Source organism: Hirundo rustica, chromosome 25 (assembly GCF_015227805.2).
Source record: "Hirundo rustica isolate bHirRus1 chromosome 25, bHirRus1.pri.v3, whole genome shotgun sequence".
Taxonomy (NCBI): Eukaryota; Metazoa; Chordata; class Aves; order Passeriformes; family Hirundinidae; genus Hirundo; species Hirundo rustica.
In genome coordinates, this window is record NC_053474.1 from 3836123 (window position 1) to 3861129 (window position 25007).

At 51.1% G+C, this 25007-nt stretch overlaps 1 protein-coding gene across 1 annotated transcript; it reads right to left on the reverse strand.

The window, feature by feature from the left end:
• Positions 1-100: 100 nt before the first annotated feature.
• On the reverse strand, positions 101-25007 carry WDTC1 (WD and tetratricopeptide repeats 1). Its single transcript, XM_040086120.1, has 16 exons — positions 24866-25007; positions 19053-19200; positions 16647-16730; positions 15579-15625; positions 14331-14442; positions 13727-13914; positions 12884-13066; positions 12492-12586; positions 11272-11387; positions 10118-10193; positions 9400-9496; positions 7914-8087; positions 4350-4585; positions 3807-3975; positions 3220-3412; positions 101-3086 (listed from the first exon to the last, which is right to left on the reverse strand). Exons 2-16 carry the CDS (start codon positions 19158-19160, stop codon positions 2889-2891), a joined length of 2076 nt encoding a protein of 691 aa, XP_039942054.1. The 5' UTR covers positions 19161-19200; positions 24866-25007; the 3' UTR covers positions 101-2888.

Consider the following 25007-nt stretch of genomic DNA (forward strand, 5'->3'; position numbering starts at 1 on the left):
GACAGCACCTGGCCCAACCGGGCCACCCTCTGCCCACCCTCAGGAGGAGAAAGAACAAAGCCACAACGATCCCCCAAACAAAACGACACCAGGAAAGAACTAGAACAAAGAATTGTTTAATCGCTTAACCCTTTCTCTTCCAGGGACCAGAGAAACAAGTTTTCTGCTCCTTCTAATGAGGGCAGTAAGGCTCGTGTGTTACCTCTACAACTGCAGGGGCAAAGTTTACGAGATGATCGTCTTTAGTACTCAAAAAAGCGAGAAGCAATGGTCACTGCAACACTAAGAGAATCCTAGAGTCTCCTAACGGAGAGCCCATTGCTAGAATACAAAAATAAAGGAGGCATCCCTGCATATCCCAGGCTAGAAAGAGTTAACCAGAAAGAGCAGGAAGAAGCTTTCCCAAAGAGGGGGTTGAAGTAAACAGCAGAGGTCAATAAAGCAACATCTTCTCCTGACTTCCCCAGCATGTTTGTTTTTTTTTTTTTTTCCTTCACCAATAAATACAAATTCCTCGTTAACAAGCGACAAGAAGGTAATCTGCCCACAGCAAGGGGAAAAGGGGCTAGAGGCAGAGAGATTTTTCTCTCCCCTTCTCTCCTATTATTATTAATCTTCTTTTTTTTTTAACCAAAGCAGCCATTAAAAACAGCAACCCACTGCAGAGGCAGGGAATCTGGTTGCTTTCACACTGCAACTGGCAGGTAAACGAGCTGCACTGTCTCACAAAGGTAAAAAAAAAAACCCAAAAAATAGCTGCCACAGCAAAAGGTGAATGGGGAGGGAGAGGCCTGTTCTCTTCAGAGCTTTCCATCTCAGTCTCTCAGTTTAAAAATCAAAGTCTGCAGACATTGTCTACTGAAAGCTGAAAAAAAGTTTGAGTGGGAGGAGGGAAAAAAAGAAAAAAAGAAAAGAAAAGAAAAAAAAAAACAAAAAAAAAAAAAAAGAAGAAAAAAAAAAGAGGATGCGTCTGGTAGGAAGCCTTAAGCAAAAAAAGAAAAGGGCAGATCATGTCAGAAAGCCACCCAAGTGAGGAGAATTTCCTGCTGCCCCTGGGTTTGGAAGAGCAGCAAATGCCGGGGGTGCACCTGGCTCTGCCCCCAGCCAGGTGAGCTCAACAGTCACGGGCACTGCGTGGAAACAAACCAACCTGCCCCTGGAGCTGAGGGACACCTGGGCCAGGTGAGCTCTGCCTCAGCAGGAGAGGGGAGGCTGATCCCGCCACCACAGCCGGGCAGAGCACAGGGGAGCCGGACCCTTTGAGGGACCAGGGCGCGCTGGGGCTTCACCCTGGGACAGAGCAGGCGAGTCTCTGTCTGAGGGGCACCCTCAGCTCCCAGCCCTCTCTCCCTGCAGGGAACAGCGTCCTTGGAGAGAGGCTGCCAGCTGACCTCTCTCCCTGCTCATCTCCAGGATTGTTCTGGAAGGCAGAGGCAGCCCTGGCTCAGGCAGCCCCGTGCAGCTGCGCTCAGCAGTGCCTGGCAGCCAGAGGCAGCCAGGGGAGGAAAGGGAGGCCTCTCATCTTTCCACGGCAGCAACAGGAAGACCAGGGATTGCACCACATGGAAGAACAGCACACACACATGCGCACACACTCTCAGACACACACCTCACACCCCTGGGACCAAGGCTAACATGTTCAGACCTTCGGCAGGAAGAGACATGAGACAGCGCAGAGCGGTTCAGATCTCCAGGGGCTCTTTGGTCTTAGTTGATAGTCCTAGAAAAAACAACCTCCAGAGGTGGTTGTAGCACAGCTGTGTAAGATCTGCGGGGTATTTAGTGTTTGGCAACTGCGAGAGGGGAAAACAGGGCTGTGTTACAGGAGGGGGAAGGAATGGAAGTACAGTGCTGTGTTTCCAGGTGTGCTCCTGGCTTTGCAGCCAGTCAGGGCATGGGGAGTGGGAAGAGGAAGGAGGGTTCCTGAGAGGACCACAATTCCATCTGATGTTACACCGACAGAGGCAGGGAAGGCCCACCTTGGCCAAGACAGAACAGCCAGCTGCACAGAAATGCTGCTTCTGACAACTCCAGAGTGTAGCTGCATCATTCACACGGTGACAACGGCCTCAGCTCCTTCCTGCACAGGTGATGCGGAGAGGAGAAAGCAGACACAGCTACACACCTTGGGCAATGGAGAGGTGCTGTCACCTGCCCCTTTCCTCAGCAGCTTTAGCTACACAAGTCCTAGGCCTCTGATCCAACCTGTGCCCATCGCTGTCACCTCCCTCCGTGGGCTCAGGGACCTCAGGAGGGAGCATCAGAACTGGGCAAGCTCGTTGTGCCCCGTGGAGCTGCACACACCCAGCGCCTCCACTGATCCCTCAGCTAAGACAGGGGACAAGACAGGCAACCTCCAGTCCTCATTAGAGCACAGCTACATCTGCTGACGTGTCTGAGATGGAAGCCAGAAGGAAAATGTTACGGGACAAAACAGGTGTTTCATGGCCAACAACCGTAAACCGGGGGCCTCTGGACAGGCTGGTAGCACAGTCAAGCTTTCAAAATCACTGCAGTAAATTCATTCCATAACCCCTGCCCTAAGTTTGTATTTTATTCAGGAATTTAACATCCCCCCTGCAATGCAGGCAACAGCCCCTGTACCAGATCATACAGCAGCTCTGGAAAAATAATCACCAGTTACACTGCTCACAGACAACTCAAAGACCCCTGTTGGGACTAAATTCCACTAAAGGCAAACCCCAGACTGCACTGCCATGGAGGAGGAGGAGGTGATGGTTTAGAGACGGCCGCTCCTGCCCCTGCCAGCTGGTCCTACCCTGTGCATAGTGCGAAACAGTGCAGTCATTCACCAGAGAAAGTTCAGGACCAAGGAAACTCGGTTCCCTTTCAGCCAAACATTTAGAGGAAGGAGAGGCAGTTCTGTTTTAGCTGGGCCGGCATTGGACTTGCCCCTCTGAGCTGTCTTCATCATCTGAGCCTCCAGCCCCACCACTGGTCAGTCCTGTGATCCGGTACCCCATGTTCAGCAACATCACCTCCAGCGGGTCGGCGTTCATCCGCCGCTGGTTGGCTTGGGAAGCACCTTCCATGTCCACCACCACGCGGCCGTTGAGGGTCTCACTCTGCAAGACACCCAGGGGCAGCACTCAGGACCAAGGAGGGGCTGTTCCTGCTGCTGCAATGGGAGATCCCAGAGGGAAAAGACAGCGGGAAAGAGCATCCCACAACGAGGGAGGCTTCGACTGTGGCTCTTACCTCCGGCCTGGGGTTCCAGAGTCGCACGACCGGGTCGATGCCGCTGGTGGCCAGGAAGCAGTAGCTGGGATGAGGCTGGAGACAGTTCACAATGGACTCGTCTCCCTGCAGCACACGCACCAGGTTGGTGGTCTCCTTCTCCCAGATGAAGAAGGAGCCGTCGTCCGAGCCGCTGACGATGTACTGGGCATTGCTAGGGCAGAGGAGCAGAGCCCGGGGGTCACACCCGAGAGCCAGGCTCCAGCAGGCTGAGAATTTCACATGGCTTCTATCATCTGCAGGCTGACACCCCTCACACTTACACATCCAGATAAAGCTCTCCATGCTGGTTCCCTGCACCCCCAGCAGCCCTGTTTTCAATCCCAAATGGATTTCTGAAGTGCTAGCCCAACCACATCCTCTACGGATCTGCTCCTCATCAGCTGCTCATGCAGCAACACGGGAGGAGAGCTCCTGTCAGCTCATCCCAACCCTCCAAAGCAGCGTCCATGTCATTTTCTGAACAGTAACGCGAGGCTTCCGTGGAACAGATCATCCAGCTGCTGCTCACTCCTGTCCTGCAACACTGCTACCACCTGCCAGCATACCTGCCAAAGAAATTGGCCTCTTTGATGTCTGTCGTGGTGTTACAGTGGCCGCAGTATCGGAATTTGTAGTCGTAGCTGCGCTCCCTCAGCACCATCTCATCCTCAGAGATGGAGTCCTTGCGGCCCGTGGCTCGCAGCCGGATGGGGCCACCCCCCTTTTTGTCTTCAGCTGCAAGGACAACACATTTCCCTCAGCACCACTGGGGGAATCCTAAGCAAAACGCACCCCAGGAGACCCCAGCAGCCTTAGAGAAGAGTTAAGAATGATTCCGGCAGGGAGCTGGGCTCAGAGCACGAGCTTCCTTCCTTCCAGATTATCTCCTGGCTGCATCAGGCTCCTTTTATCACACTCTCACTCGAGAGCAAGCCAGGATCAGGCACAAGGAAAGAACAGGCTCAGGCCAGTTTTTGTGCACAGCAACAATCAATCTCTCTCACAAGTTGGAGCTTTACTTTAGAGGGGCAGTTTAAGGAGGAAAAGTCCTTGTGTGCTCATTAGATTTCAGTGTAACCTTGGAGAAGCCCAGGAGCAGCAGCACTCACCGTTATCACTCTTGGAGAAGAGGGCAGCATTGATGTCCCTGTCTAGTGCATCGCAGGCACTGCTGTGTGCTTGTTCTGGAAACTTCCCTTTAAAGTCATCCAGACACTCCAGCGCTTCTGCCACATACTTGAGTTCAAAGAGACAGCGGGCGAGGCGGAAATGGGCCTTCAGGTGGCATGGATTTAGGGATATAGCCTTCAAGCAGTCCCTCAGAGCATCGTAATGGTCCCCATCCCTGAGGAAAACAGCCGTGGATTAGCCAGCCCAGGCAGCAACAGCAAACATTTTCCACTGCTGCTTCCCAGCCCTCATTTCACTCCACAGCTTGTTGTTTCCAGCTCTCTACACAATCCCACACCCCAGGAGCTCACTGACAGCACTCACTGTGACTCGGGGGCACCACCTGACCCAGCCCAGCCTCCCCAAGGCCTCTGCAGACGCCCACAGGCAGCTCTGGGATGTGACCACACCAGGCTGCCCTGCCAGCCCTGACCTGCCATTTTAAATCCAAGAGAGCAGAGCTCCCTGCTGCAGCACATTTCGGGAAGTCCTTTGAAGATGGAGGATGCAGCAGCCCTCTGGCCAGGCAGCACAGCCCTCCCGTGCCAGGCGGGCTCCCTGTCACAGCTCAATCGTGCCCCTGTGTGGACACACGGCACAGCTCCGGCCCACAGAGCCCCCGGCCAGCGGCTGCAGGACCTCCCACCGCAAAGGGATAGAGGGCTCAAGCAGGAGCCTTTTCTCACCTGTATGAGAAAAAAACCCTGGAGTTTTAGAAGTGCTCCAGCAGATGGACTGAACTGGGTATCTGTGTCCTGTCTGCAGCCCGGTTTCCCTGAGCTCAGGGCTGTGGCAATGGGGCTGTGCCTGGCTCTGCTCTGGAAGCAGAAGGGACTTGTTGAGCCTTGTGTGGTGCTCAGCTCAGGCTGGCAGGGCTGACACACCCGGGGTACCAGCACTGAGCCTCAATGGCTCAGCACCAGAGCGCCAAGGCTCCATTTGATGGTTAATAATATTAATAATAATGATAATAATAATGTTTCGTACTTGTAACCTACATGCCCCACTGTGACTGCCCCATCCCTGGAAGTGTCCAAGGCTAGGCTGGACAGTGCTTGGGGCAATCTGGGACAGTGGAAGGTGTCCCTGTTCCATGGCAGGGAATGGGTGAGATGGGCTTTAAGGCCCCTTTCAACCCAAACCATTCCAGGACTCCGTGCACTGCACCTACCGAGGTCCAAAACACTCCCAAGAACATGATGAATTCACAGAGCACCCATTTTAGAACACGTGAAGCCTCTGTCAGGGAACCACAGGAAGGCTCAGGTTGGAAGGAACCTCTGCAGCTCATGCAGGACACGTTCCCTGTACAGACAGGGCTCCCTACAGCACATTTCCTCAGGATTGTGTCCAGACACTTTCTGAGTATCTCCAGTACAGGAGACTCCACACCCTCTGTGGGCAGCCTGTTCCGGTGCTCTGTCACCCTCACAGTAAAGAAGCTCCTCCTCACGCACAGGTGGAACAGGGAAGGGGTGTCCCAGTGTCTGGACTTATTAAGGGGAGCTCCAAATCTTGCAGGAGCATGTTTTGCAAACCATTCCCCCTGCAGCTCCCTCCTGTGCAGGTGGGTACTGGCCACTCCCCAGCACAGCCCTGCCCATGAGATCTGCAGCAGGAACACGGCTCCCCAGGGCTCTTTGCAGCACTGCCAGGGTTAATTCAGGACTCGCAGCAACAGGCCACTCTCAGTCAGGGAAGGAGGGAATGCAAGTTACCTGTTAGGATGACAGACAGATGTGTCACATTTGCACACCTGGCTGGGCTTTTAAACTGCTCTGCCACCCTCAAACATCCTTCAAGCTCAACTACCAGCACTGGCAGCCCGACAGGCTGGTGTGAAAATGGACATGCTGGGACGTAAAGCAGGCTCTGGCTTCTCCCTTTGTTACAGGATTGACTCAGCTTGTGCAAAACTAGAAATCAGCTAAGTACTGCCAACATGGACTGCTGAAAGCAATCCAGAGGGGGATGCAGTTGGCTTTTAAGAGCAAAATTTCAAAGGACAGCCTTGGAAGTGCTGGAAAATACAAGCAGCATCTTAAGGGAGATGAACAAGGGGAGATTAGGAAATTACAGACTTTCCTTTTTTCTTGCTCTCTCTGTTATTCAGAGAATGAGGCCAAAGCAGGAGCTGCAGGATTCTGAAGGTGGCCTGTACCTGTTCCTGCTCCAGACATCAAGAACACCTCAGAGACAAATGGTGGTTCAGCCTGGGTCACTGTCGGCCTCTCCTCCTGCTCAGTGACATCCCAGCCACCTTCTCCACACTCCACAAACTGTTCCTAGCAGAAAAGTGCCCCTTTTCTGCACCTGGACGGCATCACCTCAGTGCTATTTAAATCCTACCCCCTGCACGCCACAGTAACCCACTGTGTGTATATTTTTCACATCTTCCTGCTGCCCAAAACTGTGGCAAAGCACTAGCTGACACACCGAGAGGTTCAGATGTGCCAACGCCCTTCGGGAAAAACGATTCCTATAAGAAAAATGTCATGCATGAGATCAGCACTCAGCTTCTGTGTTCCATCCCTTAATCCCAACCTATTGTTCTTCTCCTTTGGAACACTGAGGTCTTTTTGAGGCAGCTCCCAAATCTCTGCTATTGCAAAACAGCCAGTAGGCCAGTTACCAACAGTCACAACAACTGCTGGCTGCTCTTTATCTTGGCAAGAAGAGAGGAGAATTCATAGTGGGGATTTCAGCAGGGAGAGGAGAAGGATATCCTCACAAAGCAAATGGAGATGAAGGACCACAGCTATTTTAAATATGTTAATGGCAAGTCATGGTACTCAGTCTTACTCCGCTCAAGGGGACAGGCACTAAAATAACTCAGCTGTATCTTGCAGATGCAGCTCTGGCCACTGGTCAGAGCAGACATTACCTACTGCAGAGGCTGACAGGGTGTTTTGCAACCAGCAGGGCAGAATCCCCTCCGGACTGCAAGGACCTGCCACCTCCCCAGATCCCTCCCAGAGGTTTGTTTCCAGTCAAAGGAGTGTGGATTAACTGGGGTAACACAGGAACCACCAGGTCTGAGTGTCTGCAGTGTGAGGTACTTGAATAAAGCGGCAACCAAAGCCACCCCAGCAGCCCTAAAACAACCTTCTGTCATGAGATGTTATAAAGCACAGTCACCATTACGTCATGTGTTGACAGCAGATTTAAGAGCCCTTCTTTAATGCAAATCAGAACCACCCAAATAAACACAGACACCCTTGGAGACACCCAGAGCGCTGTGAATCAGATGTGGATTTTGGGTTTCTTTCTAAACAGGAAAGGATCAGGATTTCACACAGCACATCAGCAGATGAAACAATGGGCTGCCCACCAGCTGTGCCTCCCCAGAATCTGTCCAGCACACACTGCTGCGCCATCCCTTTGTGCCAGAGGAGCCCAATTATGCTTCAATCTGATAACCCCAGCCCCACCTGGCAGAGGGACACCAGGCCCTTCACCAGGGTGGCCCTTGGCAGTCACCTGCAGTGGCACTGCCCTCTTACCACTTGCGCTTCATGTAGGCAGCAGCTCTGTTCCCATAGAGCATGGCATTGTTGGGGGCCTTCTGCACAGCTTTGCTGTACAGCTGGATGGCCTGGGTCCACAGCTGGCAGGCAAAGGCCTCGTTGGCTTGTTGTTTGATCCTCTCCAGGTACGGGGGCAACTCCACTTGGGGGCTGCAGGGGAAGAAGGGAGCAGCACAGGTGAGTTGTACGTCCTTCACTCCAGGTCAGAGTCTGCAGTGTTTAGTTCCAGCTGAGCTAATGCTTGCTGGACTTCCTAATTAAGGATTCAGGAAAAAGCGGAAGGGACTCTGGAACGGAGGAACTGAAGTTTAAGAGGAAAGTTAGGTTTTGACCACAGAATCCCAGAATAGTCTGGGTTGGAGGAGATTTTAAAGCCCATTTCATTCCACCCCCTGCCATGGCAGGGACACCCTCCAATATCCCAGGCTGCTCCCAGCCCCATCCAGCCTGGCCTTGGACACTGCCAGGGCAGCCACAGCTTCTCTGGGCACCCTGTGCCAGGGCCTCACCAGCCTCTGGCAGTCTCACTACACCACTGCGACCATCACTTGACTGTTTCCATCTTTTCTCCATCTACAGAGACACGCTCCAATTTGAGCAATGGGTATTTTAAGCATCAGACTTCACCAATACACGTCTTTGTTTCAACTGCATAAACAACGTTTCCAATCCTCTTTTAGCAATGCACAACAATGCACACGCAGAAGCTCAGTACTGAGCTCACCAGGCCCATGCTCTGCAACCCAAAATTCCAGCCCCATTCCTGCTGCTGCGGTGGAGGGGCCATCTAGAGGAGAGGAGCTGAAACAATCCACAAAGTGACTTTGGAGGAACCCAGACTACCCATATATGGTATTAAATAAGTGCCTTGACTTCGAACCAAGTCTCATCAGCTGGAAGAAAAACAGCCACCGAGATGTGCTGCTGCTCCTTCGCCCCAATTGCATTTTGGTCTTAAAGAAGGAAATCAGCAGGAGCAATTCAAGAGGCTCCATCCAGTCCCAGCTCCCGTGCTAGGAATGGCAATAGTGATCCAGTGTTGTTTTCACAGAACAATTCTGGCTGCTTCAGCTCAGTCTGCAGCAGCAAGTGCCCGAAAAACGGCCAAGGGAAGCAAGGCTCCTTCACCTGCCAGCCTCTGCCACTATCAACACACAGCTCCTGCAGGCCAGGAAGCAACCACCACTCAGGACACTTTGCTTCCAGGCCTGAAGAATCATTTCTTAGTTTTGTCCACCTTAATTCATCGTAAGAGGGAAGAGCCTCACGGACAATTTCTCCCAGGATGTTCTTGCCTGGTCTGACTCCTGCTCACAGCCCCAAGGACAGAGGCCACTTGGCAGCCCAGGAACAGGGGAAGGCACTTGCACTTCACACCTTTTTGGCAGCACCTCGCCCTGTCAGAGGCAAAGGACAAGGACAAAGCCACAGAACGCCCCCGGAGAGGCAGCTGTGCCCTCACCTCACGTGTGCCCTTCCCTCGGCCAAGCGGAAGCCGTTGCTGTGGAGATGGATCCCATTGGACACTCCATTGGTAGAAGTTTTTCCATTCTGCACTTCTGAAGGTTAGAAAAAGATAAACACAGACCTGCTAAATATCAATGTAGATTCTACAAACTCAGGGTTTATTTTACAGCAGGGCCAACCCACCACCATAGCCCCATTCAGTGCAGAGAGAAAACTTCTACGAATCCACCTGCTCCAGCCACTGGCATTTGATTTCTCCTCTTAGACTTACAAATCTATATACAGTGTCCTAAATCTACAATACAATTCTAGATCAGAAAACCAGACATAAACAGAACTAAGTGCTCACACACAGTGAGGACAGCTTGAGGGGAATTACCTTTGACTGATTTCAGGCCAGTTGGAGTATCATGGAGTCCTGGAACAGTCTGGGAGGTTACCAGGACCTCAACCACAGAAAAGTCTGCTTAATCCTTGAGCACAGCTTTAGGCACTCTCAACTCACACACACCCCCCTCTCCATAGGTCGTTCCTGCCCTCATGTTTTGTCCCACTGCAGAAGGATTTTGGAACTCAGGGTATGAACTGCACTGCAGAAACAGCCCAGCAACGCCCACACCCTGCTTCATTCTCCTCCTGCACCCTGAAAATGAGTTGTGTAGCACAGAACTCCACTCTGCTGTTTGCTCCCTTTGTGACAGCATCACACTTACCCCCTGAAGCGTGGCACTTCTTTGGGAGGAGAAAAGTGTATGGTCGCTGTTTGTATGTCAGATCAAACAAATAGACCTGAGGAAAGGAAAAATAAGAGCATGAGACAAGTCTCCATAACCAAGATGCTCAAGTCAGAAATAAAAGAGGTGCTCTGTAGGTACACAGTTCCATGATCGTGTTTGCTATTTCCAATTTTCTCACTGGGAATCTTTTTTATAGATGGATACCCAAGGGTTGGCAGCAGTAACTGGGGTGTGTCCCAGTCCAGCCCATTTCAGAGAGAGTAACACTGAGAAACAGGAAACTGGTCTTACTCCACAACTGCAGAACTTAAAAGATGACCTGATCACCGACAACCTGCTCAGAAAGCTTCATATTTCAATTAAGCAACTAAGATATGTCAGTTAATACAATGATAATGAAGAAACCAAACACCTGTTGAAAGGAAAGAGCTGGGACACTGAGGAAACGTCTCTCTAAGATGAAATCAGTATTTCCCAAGAAACTCCCAAGGCAGCTCGGTGAAATCCTAATTTACAGCTGTACTGGGACAGGAATGGACAGCCCAGGCCAGAACCAGGGCTCACCTTCTCCTAAAGGGAGTGAGTGCACATGTGAGAAAGAGCTGGAGAGGACAAACACAGTGCAGCCTGCCCACAAGCAAAGGTCCTGTTTAATCCACGCTGATTAATGCTGTCAGGAGGATTTTCTCATTCCATTGATAGGCTTTACAAAAGATCCATGAATATCACCCACAGCTTAAAATTAAAGCAATCAATATTCCAGGTGAAGGCCTTTGCTTCTCCATGTTCCTTACTCACTACATTCTATTACAGAAGCAGTTTGATGTTTCAAGAATGAGTTATGAAATCCTTTCTAGGTCAACAAAGGTCAGTTCCAGAACTGGTTTTGTTTGTTTTCTTTCTCCTCTTCCAGCGAGTGAAATGTGAACTGGAAAACCACAACAGAATGTGGTTTAACTCTGATCACTGACAGCATAACAAACATATCCCTAATCCCGAGTATTTTGTCTGAATTAATCAGAAAGCAGTTTAAAATCAATCACATTACCCACAGAGAAGTTGCTGTACCTGTTTTCAACAGCACACAACAACGTCCAGCGAGCCATTGTGAAGGTTTCCTGCCTCCTTACCTGCTCCCCTCCCATGTTGACCAAGAGCTCGGTGCCGTCGGGGCTGAAGGTGACGTAGGTGGCCACCAGGACCCTCAGCCGGTTGTTGTAGTCTGGAAGCTTCACCGGGAGGTGCCCTGTGGACAGGACAAGTCCATAATTATTGGTGTAACTCTTAACTGTTGTCTTTGTCCCACCCCAGCTGCTCCCTTTCATGAGAGCAAAGCCACGGAGCACAAGCGCCTACGGGGTTTTCCATTTCCCACTGTTCACTGGATCCTTCCATGAGGAACCAAAACATGCACAGGTGCCTCTTCACAGGTTCTCCACCTCTGGAAGCATCCAAGGCCTGGCTGGATGGGGCTTGGAGCAAGCTGGTCTAGTGAAAGGTGGCACAGGGTGGAGCAAGGTGTGTTTTAAGGTCCCTCCCAACCCAAACCATCCTGTGATTCCATGACTCCAATTCTGCACAGCCACCTCCACATGAAGAGAAGAATTATAACTGCCTTGTTAACAACGAGCCTGCAGAACCCAGCAAATCTCAGTTTTAGGGATTCACTAGGATTTGGCTTTTGTGATTTGCAGCCATCTGCAAATACCTCCATCCTCAACCCCCTAATTAGGTTTCCTTAATAAAGCCCTCAGCACAAAAGGAAACCAAAGCTCCTCAATATTCAGCTCACACACAGGTTCTGTTCTTCAGACAGCAGATGTGTTGCATGACCAATTCAGGGGACCTGAGGAATCCTCTAGTGGGACTCATCAGGAGCAGCACTGTCAGAACTGGTCTGCAGAACATGCTGGTCTGAGATATTTAAAAAAAAAATCACAAACATTTTGGGGTAAAAGATAGTAAATAATGAGCACTGGAGAAAAATGTCATCTAGATTGCTCAGATACTGCATCACTGATTTTTCATCTGCAGGACAAGGACAAGTCAATTCTGTGCCAAAAAGATTTTGAACAGCAGCTTTGCTGGGACCAGTTCCAGGAAAGCCTATAGAGCCCAGGTTACATCCAATCCTTCACTGTCCAGCAGGAGTGACAAGCACACATTTATGCTGGACAAAAAGCAGCAAGGCTAGCTCACCACGCCAGTGAAATAACCTGCAGCTCCATGGAACATCCCATGGAAGAGATCCTCTGAGCAGGGGGTTTGTGTGTGGTGGGGAGAACTCTGTTTCTTCAGGCTGTGAAGTGCCCCCAGAGCCCCCCAGTGCCCCCCAGTGCAGGGCCCATACCTGCCACGTAGTACTGAGCTGCCCCGTCCGGGAGGGGCTTCTGCCGGTCACAGAACGTGTGCACTCCAGCTGAAGGACTCTGCTTCATGCTTTTCCTACCCAGAGAGAGGAACAGCCTTATGATAACCACAGCATTCAGCTGCTGGAAGCCTCATCTGCGCTGGCTTTCCTCGTCCACCCACGAGGACCAGGCCTGCTGCCCACACAGCTATGGGGTCACCAGCCTCACACCATCCCGGCGTACTCATCACAAAGGCTTTGGGTGATAGAGAAAACAGAGCAAAACTTCCCAGAAGCAGGTGAGTGCTGGATGCTTGCAAGCCCCTCTTCCCAGCAGAGCCCTGCCCAGATGCCTGTACCAGAAATCTGCCCGGCCAGCCGGGTGCTGTTACCTGTGGTTGTGGATCATGCGGATGTCGTAGAGCCGCACGAAGGGCCCGCTGGCCCCCACGGCCAGGTAATTGTTGTCCTGGGGGTTCACTGTCAGGCACTTGGCCTCCACCAGCTGCCCACAGTACTCAGTCAGGTCTATCAGGACCTCGGAACGTTTGCTGTTCTCCCGCAGGTCGTACTGCCTGCGAAGGGAAGGGGGTGAGGCACGCACATCACGGGGTAAACAGAAGCAGCAGGAAGAGACTCGGGCAATGTCCTGGCTGGGAGGGATCCACAGGGATCAGCCAGTGCAGCTCCTGGCCCTGCACAGACACCCCAACAATCCCACCCTGTCCCTCAGAGCCTTGTCCAAATGTTCTTGGAGCTCTGGCAGCTTTGGGGCTGTGACATGCCCTGGGGAGCTGTTCCAGTGCCCCACCACCCTCTGGGGGAAGAACCTTCTCCCAACATCCAGCCGAAAACCCTCTTGACACAGCTGAGAGAGATGACACCAAGGACATGGACAGCAGTCATTTGTGCCACAGGTTATTGGAAGCACCTCAGTTCAATACACACTAGGGCTCAGCACCAGGATAATCATTAAGAGCAGATCTATAATGTGCACGGATTTATTCAAGTTCCAAATTAAACTCCCAAGTCACGACCTGCTTCTTTCCTCCCTTTCCAGCAATGAGGAAAATGGAGGAGTTGAGGAAAGTAAGACTCTACAAGATAAATCTCTCCAGTTGTAAGAAAAGGAGAGATGAGCTTAAGCTGTTTAGTACAGAGACAGCCTCTCTTCAGGTCTGTGCACAGCACACGTTGTGATGGTTCTCAAAACCAAACCCACTGGAATTCTGTACCTGATTAAGCCATCTTCTGCTGCACTCCAGAAGGTGTTTGGCCACATGGGAGCCGTGGCAATCCGCTTCACCCTGTTGGTGTGATCCCCAAACATGTGCACGGTCTCCTTGACAGTCAAGTCATGGACGTGCACCTTGGAATCTGCAGCTCCGGTGATGAGGATCCGATCCCCCGAGTGCGGCAAGAACTGCGGGACAGGGACGGGACTCACCTGGAGAAGCACTGAGGCTGCTCCCATGGACACCCTGGCAGTCATGGAGCAGGAGTTCTGCTTCAGGAACGTGGGCTAACCCATGTTATTCCCTTTACACAGGTCAGTATGCACACTCAGGAGTCACCAGCTACAGCAGGGCACACCAGAGTGTCTCCATCACACATCCCAATTTGCTACAACCATTTCCTTCCAATTCACAGAGAGAGTAAGCCTGGGATCTGTATAAACTAAGTGCTATATTCAATTTAATCCTTTTCCTCATAATTAGAAATATTACACTTTTTTTGAGGGGGAAACTGCTTGCAGGAAAATGTTTCCCTGCAAGGATTTATCCTTTTACTGCTCAGGTTGCTGCTCCTGTTAACTGTTCATTCCTTCTAAGCACATACCTTGACAGAAAAGATGTTTGCAGTGTGTCCTGTGTGCATAGAGAGGAGTTTCTTGTGGTGCAGAGGATCCCACACAATGGTATGCTGGTCATCAGAGCCAGAGGCCAACAAGCTAAAAGGAACAGGAGACAAACATGGACCATGAATTCTTCTGTTCCACACCGTGCCTGGGTCTGTGGAGCTGTTTGACCACACACATCCATTAAGTTAATTCAGCCCTAACCAGCCCATTTCCTCTCTTCCCTCAGCTCTCTGTTCTTGTTGCTCACCCATCCCTTCAGCCAGGTCTAGGAGCTAAAGCAGACAAAGAGCAATTCCACAGAAAACGCAGCAGCCTGAAGCACCTCACCCGGACTGTGATGGGAAAACAGGAGTGTTTGTCAACAACAAAATGCAGGGCCTCTGCCTTCCTTATCATCCTGGCTGTGTTAACTGCCCCACATCATCTCTGAAGCCCAGCCAAGGCATTCATTCCCAGGCTCCAGATGTGCCCAGGCAGTCCCAGGGCTCATGGGGTGAACCACAAACTGCTTTTAAAGTCATTGTAAGGTGCTCTTGGCCTTGTCCATCCATCTGCATCTGAACCAAAGGAAACTGACATCTGCAACCCTCAGCTCTTTTAAACTCAGATTTCCTTGTAGCTCTTCTCTTTCAAGCACATGACATTTCCACTGGTAAATAATTCTGAAGAGTATCACAGGGCAGACTTTGGATGTAGTAAGAGGCATTGTGCAAAAATACCCACTCTTCCTCCAATTCATTCATTTCTCACACAGCAACTCTTCATTCCACTTGGTTACTGGAAGTAGCTCTACAGTTTCCCTCTAAAACTGCAGAGGGGTGAATTCTCTACCTCCTTCCCTTGGATATGTGTCCCCCAGCAGCAGCTTTTAACAGCATGGTGAAGGGGGTGGGGAAATGTCACCACCAGCTGGGCAAATCCTAAAGATCCTTTATAATCCATAACACCACTTAAGAAAAGAGAAGCAGCCTTCAATCTCCACTTCTTAGTCTGACCATTTCCCTTCTGAACTCACTAAAGGGGCATTTCTAATAATATCCAGATATATTTAACAAAATAAAGCTTCTTTTGAAGCCTGAGCTCTACTACAGCTCAAAATTTGAGCTTGAGCTCCACTTTACTAGAAATGGGAAGCAGCTGCTTATGATAACATGACCTACATCCTACTCCTGGGAAAACCTGGGGTTATGGCTTTGCTGATTCCCCAAACGAAGCCACATACTTACTCTCCTTTTTCATTCCATTCCAGACAGTTGACACACCCAGAGTGACCCTGAGGGAAGGAGGCAAGGGAAGATGGAATTACTCAAACTTCAGATGTATCAGAGCTGTCCTAAGACAAGGACACAGCGAGCTCCTCACAAATAACAACTTGTTCCAATAAAAGCAGGGGGTTTTTATTCCAACCCTGCAAAGAGCTCCACGCACGTGGTAGATAAGCACCTCCAGAAAAGATAGACATGCTAGAGCAGTTGGGGTAGAAAAGGCAAAATGAAACAAATTAAAAAAGGTAGTGTTGAATAAAATGGCAGTTTAGTCTCAGAGGCTACAGCTGAAATCCTGCTGTACACACAGAAAGGTGACTTTGCTTCCAAAGCCCTTGGCTAGGCTGACAAATTACATGTACAGGCACTCTGGGAACACAGGGAAAATGCACTTTTGATAGCTCTGTTAGAAGCACCTTGCTGCTGGGTGACTACATCATCCATCTTCATCCCCATTAACCAACGATTGCGCCAGGAAGTGGGGGAGTGTTGAGCAGCATTGGATGTGGGAGGTGGGACTGAAAACAGGAACAAAAGAATCCTCTTCTCCCCCAGCCCAAGATCATTGATGTGTTAGAGGCTGGCTCAGTTGGGTAGAGCAGGGTGTTGCTAATGCCGAGGTTGTGGGTTTGACCCCCAGATGGGGCTGTTCACTTCAGGCTTCAATGATCCCTGTGGGTCCCTTCCAACTCAGAACGTTCTGTATAATCTTAAAATATTTTCTAAGGTGCCAGAGTTCACTACAATCCATTCCTTAGGGATCCCATTAGAGCTGAGTATGTTGAACAGCTGCCAGTTGCCTTCTCCAGGCACCGGTGCTGTGATTAGGTGGTGCCCACCCCATTAAAGTTCTGCTGTAGGTGCACCAGGGAGTGCACAAAGCTCACACAGGCTCTCACCGAGCTACTCCTGCCTCTAATGCAGTTTGGGGGACCAAGAAATCAGCATTTACCTCATGAACCAGAGAAGTTCACGCACTCCTGCAGAAAGGTGCACACCCAGGAGCTGGTTTGCTCTCTGCACACTCACCTGCAGCTCAGCCTCCAGCCCCAGGCGGCGGATGAAGGGGTCGGTGACGTGGTAGTGGCGCTCGAAGCCCAGCGCTCCCCTCTCCTGCAGGAGCAAACAATCACCACACTGACCACGGCAAGCACAACGCTCCTTCGGCCCTTTCACAGGAGAGTCTTGAAGTTTAAAAGTCACAACGGGCACTGGGGTGTCCACAGGTCCTGTACTGTAGTAGGGAGTCACAGAATCCCAGAATGGTTTGGATGGGCAGGGACCTTAAAGTGCCCCCAGGGTCACCCCTGCCATGGCAGGAACACCTCCCACTGTCCCAGGCTGCTCCCAGCCCTGTCCAACCTGGTCTTGGGCACTTCCAGGGTTCGGGGAGCCACAGCTCCCCTGGGTCCCTGTGCCAGGGCCTCCCCACCTTCCCAGGGAAGAATTTCTTCCCAATATCCCAACTAACCCTGTCCTCTTTCAGCTCAAGGCCTTTCCTCCATGTCCCATCACTACACATCCTTGTGACAAGTCCCTTCCCATCCTTTTAACATCTCCAGGTGAGCAGATCTTAATCTCTGCCCTTGAACTGATTTAAAATGCTGTGTAAGCCAGTGCCAGGCTCCAGCTGAGGAGCCAAAACCAGCTCTGAGAGGCCCACACCGAGGCAGAGTGAGCTCACCCTACTTTGCGCCTCAAACAGAAGATATGGAAGAACTTGGGAATGCCTGTTATTATCCCTTGGCAAGGATTTCAGCAGGACCTCAATCCCGAGCACAGCACTACTGGAGCAGAGCTGCTCAGAACTGCCCCAAGGCAGCAGCACCACGGGGTGAAGAACTGGGGGTGCAAGTGGGCAGCTGCCCTCAGCGATGGGCACTCAGGCAGGGGGCAGAGCTGCAGTGCCACGGCACAGGCTGCTCCAGAGGGATGGGAACAGCTGCCACAGAACTGCGTCAGTACAAATGAAGGTGAAGGAAAGCAGGACAGTTGTTTCCCCTGTGATCTCACAGGGCTCACAGATGCATCAGCAGATGGCTCTGATGAAAGAAGGCCAACTGCAGAGGCAGGAATGAAGGAGACAGAATGCAAGTCAGATTTTGGATGGAACATCTAAACGTCCATGGAGATTCTTCCCTAGGACCTGACCCAGCTGTGGTCCCAGTCCATGCCACACTCATCAACTTAATCCTCTGTCATCAGCATTTAGAGGTGGGAACACCAGTGTCTAAATCACCCTGGTGGTGCCCAAAAAATCACCCTGGTGGTGCTCGGAGCACATCAGTAGTCCCAGAGCAGACACAGAAGTGCTGAATTCCTTTCCCAGCCCAACGTTCAGTAATGAACTCCACACACCAAAAGCTATTTGAAGACAAAATGGAGACAGACATAAAAGGATTGGAGGCAAAACAAGCCAGGCTTTTTGAAGGAGCTTCCATGACAAACTTCAGACCCCTTGATGTATTTTTGTGGAGAGCACTCCTAAAGCACTGCAAGGCCCACGCATGGTGCTGCAGGTATAATTCTGTGCTACTGCAGTCCCAGTGGCTGTGGGGTAGGATATTGCTCTTCCTACAAGGAACTGCCTGACTTAGCAATCTTCCCAAGGTCACACATCAAAGTCTGACAGAGCAGACAGTCTGAGACAGTCACAGGCTAAGGCTCAAACCACAGAACCAGCCCTTCCTTGTTAGGGCAGCAAAACAAATCTTTGCACATGGATTAAATTACAAGCTTAAAACAGAGTTTGGTACCAAACTGCAAAGTGAGCACTCGAGCTCCCAGTTCCTTATTCTGGCTACTCACAGATCCCTTTCCTGAATGCTGATTATCAGCAAAGCTGCAAATGATTTCAGGCCTCTGAGTCCCAGCAATAATTGCCTATTGTGTCTGCTGCAGCCAGTCCTTTCACGTTGATATTCCACAAATGCAGCCATCAGATGACTGATCCCACCACTGCACAAGTTTTTTTTTCCTTACACAAAGGAACCAACACAGCACTCTCCAAAGAAAAGGAGACAGAGAGGCTGTGACAGAGATCATTAGCTTTACTACAGTCAGAAATACCTCTGATGGCAAGATCACACGGGGAGAACACAGAAAGCAGAGAGGGAAGCTGGCTAAGGGCCTTTGTGGTGCCCAAACACAAGCAGCTCTATTTCTCTCTTCAACTCAGAAGGAACAGAGCTGCTGATGGCAAACCAGCCCAGGGAGAGGAACTGTGCTCCTGTCACGCCAGACTTCATCCCAGCTCTCCATTAAAGACAGTGACAGGTCCTGTGTGTTTGTTCTCTTAGCTCCTTAAAGGGCTTATCAATATGTAAGTAACAGAGATCCCGTTCCCAAGCAAAGGCACCACCAGCAGTTTTTCCCACTCCAGCACTGACTCCCCTCTCTCCCCCAAACACCAGTGAACACGGGGCTCACACAAACCTTGATCTGCCTGTGGATGATGTCTCTGGTGATGTTGGCTTTTGCCATCTTCTTGCAGCGGGGCAGACAAAGAGAAGCTGTGGGAAGAGCTGCTGTGCATCCAAGCATTCCAGCCGAGGCAGGATCCACACCGAGGGTGTTCAGTTACCTGCAGGACAGCACAGCAGGGGACAGGGCAGGGACATCACACATTAGGCCACTCAGTGTCAACTCTGTTTCCCAGAAAGAGCGGTGCCTGAGGAGTGAGAAGTTTGGAATAAAGGCTGCCGAAGAAACTCAAGGAAGGAACAATGGAAGAATGAATGTCTGACTCAAGGCCTTCCCCAGCTTGTGGAGAAATTCATGATGAACATAATTCCAGGACTTTATCAGCCTGGAAAATCCATGTTTCTATCCCAGCAAAGACCTTGTGAGTCCGGAGCAGTGTCCTGTTCCAGGCTTCCCTCCCACCATTCCAGGGCCACTCATGGCCAATGTCATGTTTCCCAAACTCTACAACCAACAAAGGCGATGCTGTGAATAAACACAGTACTGATGCTTTTGGCCACCTCTTCTCTCTCATTTACTACATTGGATTATCAGCAAAACACCCCTAAAATATCCAGAAGGGCAAGACATTCCTTGGAAATCATGAGGTGACAACTGAACACCTAATTACCTCAGCAGGAGAAAAGGGGTGACCAGTTAAAATTGAAATTCCAGGAGAAATTAAGAGTTTTGCACACTCTTAATGGAGTTTGATGTACTAACCTAAATAATTGAAACCCCATGGAATTGGCTACTCCTGCTAAAAAAAAACATTCAAATTGCAGAAGGATGGTCCCAACCCTGAGCTGCACAGGCTGCCTAGCAAAGGATCAGTCAGTCCCTGAAAAATGCTGCAGTTCCCCCAGTTTCCATCCCACAGCCTGGCCCATTTAGACATTTCTACGGTTCTCTTTAAAGTAACTAAAAGAATAAAAATTAAATTTCGAACACTCATTTTGTCCTATGTAACCCTCCAGTTTAAAAATCCTCTTCAAAAAACATTTCCAGGCAGAACAAGCCAAAATTTTCCTCTTCCAAATGCGGAAATGCTGATTCACTGAAACAAGAGCATTTCACAGAAACGCTGCAACGAACAGGAGTCCTGGCAAACCTCATCTGATTCTCTGCTGCCACGGGAGGGCTTCCAGTGGCCCTCCTGTCCCACCCTGCCATGGGCACGGACACCTTCCACTCTCCCAGGGTGCTCCAAGCCCTGTCCAGCCTGGCCCTGGACGCTTCCCAGGGATGGGGCAGCCAAAACAACCACTTCCCTCAGGAATGGCTCCCAAGGACAGCAAGGGGAGGAAGCAGCAGCACCTGGGCACAAGGGCAGGCGGATCTGCCGAGCCTGCAGCTCCTGAGAAGTTTCTGAGCTGCTTCCCCAAACTTGAGGAGAGAGACTGAGGAGCAGGAGTGTGGCCAGGGAAGGGAAGGGAGCTGGGGAAGGGGCTGGAGCCCCAGGAGAGGCCAAGGGAGCTGGGAAAGGGGCTGAGCCTGGAGAAGAGGAGGCTCAGGGGGAATTTCTAGCTCTGCAAAACTCCCTGACAGGAGGGGACAGCCGGGGATCAGGCTCTGCTCCCAGGGAACAGGGACAGGGGGAGAGGGAACAGCCTCAGGCTCTTCCCAAGTCCATCCTCTAAAGACACAGGGACAATATCCCAGCACATCTCAGCACCTCAGTCTCGTCTGCAGCCTTCCACTTTTCTTAGGGCTTCCCTACAACATTCCCAGGCTCTGTCCACAGTCTCCCCTCTCCAAGCAACATCCAGCTTCCTCCTCTTCTTCCCTGCCAGGCAGATTTCTTGCCTTCCTCTTTGAGAGCAATTGAATTTTTCTCTTAGGACCCCTCTATGGCAGTGCCAGGCAGGCTGTCACCTCCTGGCTGACAAACACCCCGGTGCTCTTTTAGGAGTCTTTTTTGTCGCATTTCCTACCTCTAGTTATGGCTAATTTCTAATCAGCTGCTTTCTCTTCCAACAGCACCCAACAGCCTCAAGGACGCACGTGGAAAAATGTTTGTGCACAGAAAGATCCAAATCTCCAATACACAGCCGTAAATAACCCACACCAAGAGGCCAATTTAGACCTAAATAAGCCACTGCAAAACCATTAATACCCTGAAACCCCTCTGCATAAACAGGACGCCCAGAGGGAAGGAATATCCAACCCCCCTAAAACCACCACTCCTTAACAGACCCGAATTCCCTGGTTTTTCAACAAAGACTCCTCTGTGCCAGCATTTTCTACCCTGTGGAACTCTGACATCCACCCTGGCCGGGTGAGAGCAGCAACACACAGGAGCTGGCGATTTCTGGGAGTGTTCCTGGGATTACTGATGTATTGTGGAACTTCCCAGCTCTCTGGACAAGTCACTGCCAGCTGTGCTAACTCACAGGTGGCCCCAGCAGAACATTGGAGTGCAGATCTCAGGAGATCAGCACAACTTTGCCTCTTAAAAGATATGGGCGAGGAAAATCACCCATGAAATCACACCTTGGGTAACAGGCCTGGATAAACCCCAGACAAACGGGAATGCAGGAGCCTAAGGTGTCTCTCTTTCCAGGAAAGTGCTTGATTTGGCAACTGGATGCTGCAAAATGCTCAAAGGTCTCCCAGATCTTGTGCTTTTGCTTGGCCAGGAAGGCTCCAAGAGCCTTTCCTCCTTTCCCTTTGCTATTTTTTTGTTGCTCAACAGGTATTTCACAGCTACAAAGGCTCTGGCAACCTTTAAACTATCATGGAATCACAGAAAAAGGATTAAGAAGCCAAATTTCTCATTCCAGGTCAAATTTTGAGCATTAGCCACAAGTGATCACAATCCCAAACTTCCAGGCGCCATGGATATGACAGTTACCTCATTCAAATATTAAAAAAAAAAGTTTAAAATAAACAAATAAAATATATATTAAGTGTTCTTAACACTTAAGACTATTGATCCCACCACTGTACAGGTAGATCCAGCCTCCAGTTTCAAACTGACCCCGGAATAAAATAAAATCTCCCAAGATTTGTAGATCTCCTACAAAATGTATAGAATAAAAACCAGACCAAAAAATAAGCTGTGCCTCCCAATTTCTTAGACACAAAGACTTCCAAACATGAAGTCCCTCCAAAGAGTCAGTCTTTGTCACCACCAAAGGAATTGGAAATTCCTTGGAAATTGGTCAAGAATGTTCCTCTTTAGGCAAAACCACCGTGCAAATTCTGCTCTAACCCATTCCTGCAGTTTGTGGCTTTTAACTAACCTGGCACAACCAGCTCCTGGTGGAATGAGGGATTCAGTCCCAGAGTGAGGGACAATTTAGGACAAATCTGCACTGCTGCTACCAGAGCTGACCCCAAAAGCAGCTTCACTTTGGCTACACGTAAGAGAGCACCCATCCCTCCCTATCCCTGCAGGTGTTCCAGGACAGGGCTTGGAACAACCTGGGCTGTGAAAAGCGTTCCTGCCACTGCAACAAAATGATCTTTAAAGTCCCTTCCAACCAAACCATTCCATGATTCCCGTGACCTCTTTGGGGTTATTTCCTGGATGACGCCAGGGCACATTTCTCTACCACCCTTCAAGAACAACTTTCCCTCATCCCTCAATGCTCCAAGCCTGCCTGGAACACCCCAGACCAGGACTAAAAACCTGGGATCCCGTACCTGCTGTCACCTCCACCAGTGACAACCTCCTCTCAAACTGTTCCCGGGAGCACACAGAGGATCATCCCACCTGCAGCTCCCTGCACTTTCCTCCTGGGCCACACGGAACTCCAGGGGCACAAACAGAACTTTCGCAATGCCCAGCCTTTAAATCCACAGTCAAAAATTAACAAGGCACAGATTTCAGTGGGCTCCAAATCTGGCAGGCTCTGTTGACACTGACAGTCATTTAAAAGCCCCTTAAGCTCCTGGGAAAGTACACTTCCAAAGGGTACTCCAGGGCACGGAGAGGAGCACTCCCTCTGGGTCTGGAAACAAAATCTCAACACTGATAACACAGAGAATTCCATCAATTTAACATCAAATGCTCCCAGCACAGCTTGGATTTGGGGGATTGCTCCTTTGCTGGATTTTATTTCCCTCTCATGGAACCACCTGAGCAACCCCCACCCACAGCAACATCATGAGAGTGACAGGCTCTGCATAGAGGGGCGGGTCAGAGCCCCAACCTTGGCACCAGCACCCTTTGGAAAAGCTCCATCTGCCCCAAGGAACTCCACAAAGCAGCAGGACTCCTGAAATCAGCAGTTTTAAACAAGCAACCCCATTCCTAACTGCTTGGATGTGCCCAAGTTTCTCAGGCTCCAAACTCAAGGTCATTGGGAAAAAGCAGCACTCTGCACACCACGAGCCTCTGGATACACAGCTCATCCCAAGGGAAGAGTCCTCAGACCCTCCCCTTCAGCATCTATAAATTATTTCACCCATCCAAACACCACCCAGAAACCACCTTGAGAGGCTTCTTTATCCTCAGAACTTATTTCCCTGCCCTCTTTACCTTGACTTTCCAAGAGGTCACAGATCAAATTAAAATATTTAAGTGTATGTAGGAATATATTTATATTTTTTTTATTATTTTAGGAAACCCGAAAAACCAAGAGGGAATGACCTGGCTAGCAGCAAACACCTTGTTAAAAGAAGGTTTTGCTGCAGCTGAAGGAGTTGTCAGGAGCAGCAGTAGCTCCTCAGATGCCTGGAGCAGGGAGCCAGGAGAAGAGGTGAGATCTGAGCCCTGACAGAGCCTGCACGAGGGGACTGTCAGGGAAACTCTGACACACTCAGGCCACACAGAGCCTCCAGCTCAGCCTCCCACCGCAGCCCTGCCTCCCCCTCGATCCCCAGCTCACATATCCACCGGGAAAAGGGAAGATGCCAGGCAACCCTTCAGCCCAGCCCGAGCAACATCCCAGTGCCAAGTCCAACACAGCTCAGCAGCTCCAGGAAGGCATTTAACTGGCAAAGGAGGAGAGGCTGATCACCTCTCCAACAAAAGGGGCTGCTGGACACCCACCAGGGCAGGGAAAGTTTCTGTGAAGGCTTTAACAAGGGGACAGTGAGCAGAGGAGGGAGCAGGGCAGGGTCGCACCCAGGAAAGGGGAAAGGAATGTGAGGACAGGGCAGTGCCAGGAGTGGGAGGGGGAAAGGGAAGCCGAAAAGCAGGAGCTGTACCTGGCAGGGGGTGGCACCAGCAGATGATGCAGGCTGGGGGTGAGAGAGAGGGCCTGGGGAAAATAGGGGTGGGAGCATGGATAAGGGAGAGATCCTTAAAAGGAGTCAGGCTCCTGGTATAGAGAAGGGGGTGACACCTGGGGGGAATAAGAGGACACCTGACAGAGCCTGGGTTACGGGAACTGGTGGGAAACACGAGGGTGGGCGAAAATGCCAGGAAAGGGAGGTGAGGGGGGACAGCTGAGAAGGAAGGGGTACACGGGGATGTAGCTGTCAGGGCAGGGGCTTGGAGCATGTAGGGCAGGCAGCTGGCAGGGAATAGAGTACAGGGGCAGAGCTGACAGGAAAGGGCACGAAAAGGCTGAAAGAGGTGTGCTTGACCGGGAAGGGAATGGGGGCAATGCAGCTGATAGGGAAGGGGGGCACAGGGGGAAGAGCCGCCAGGGAACGCGGAACCGGCTGACAGAGAAGGGGCCCCGGCAGATGTAGCTGCGAGCGAAGAGGGCACAGGGTGCAGCTGACAGGAAAGGGGGCACCGAGGGGCAGCGGGCAGGGAAGGGGATCCGGGTGAGGGTGTCTGTCAGGGCGGAGGGGCGGCGGGGCCCGTCCGGCCCGCGGGGGCCCGTTACCTGTCAGGCCTCCCGGGCGCGAGCGCAGCGGGCAGGGGAAGCTGCGAGGCTCCATCCATACGGGGCAGAGCGGGACGCAGCGCAGGGGCCGCGGCGGGGCCCCGGCCGTGCCCCCCGCCCCCGGCCCTGTTTACCCCCGCCA

Excerpts from the sequence above, each read along its gene's own strand:
- WDTC1 (XM_040086120.1), bottom strand. The coding sequence starts at position 19,160 with ATGCTTGGATGCACAGCAGCTCTTCCCACAGCTTCTCTTTGTCTGCCC. Across the intron at positions 15,626-16,646 it reads GGCTGGAGGCTGAGCTGCAG|GGTCACTCTGGGTGTGTCAA; the intron begins GTGAGTGTGCAG and ends TCCTTCCCTCAG. Across the intron at positions 13,067-13,726 it reads GCAGAAGATGGCTTAATCAG|GCAGTACGACCTGCGGGAGA; the intron begins GTACAGAATTCC and ends TTCCCTTCGCAG.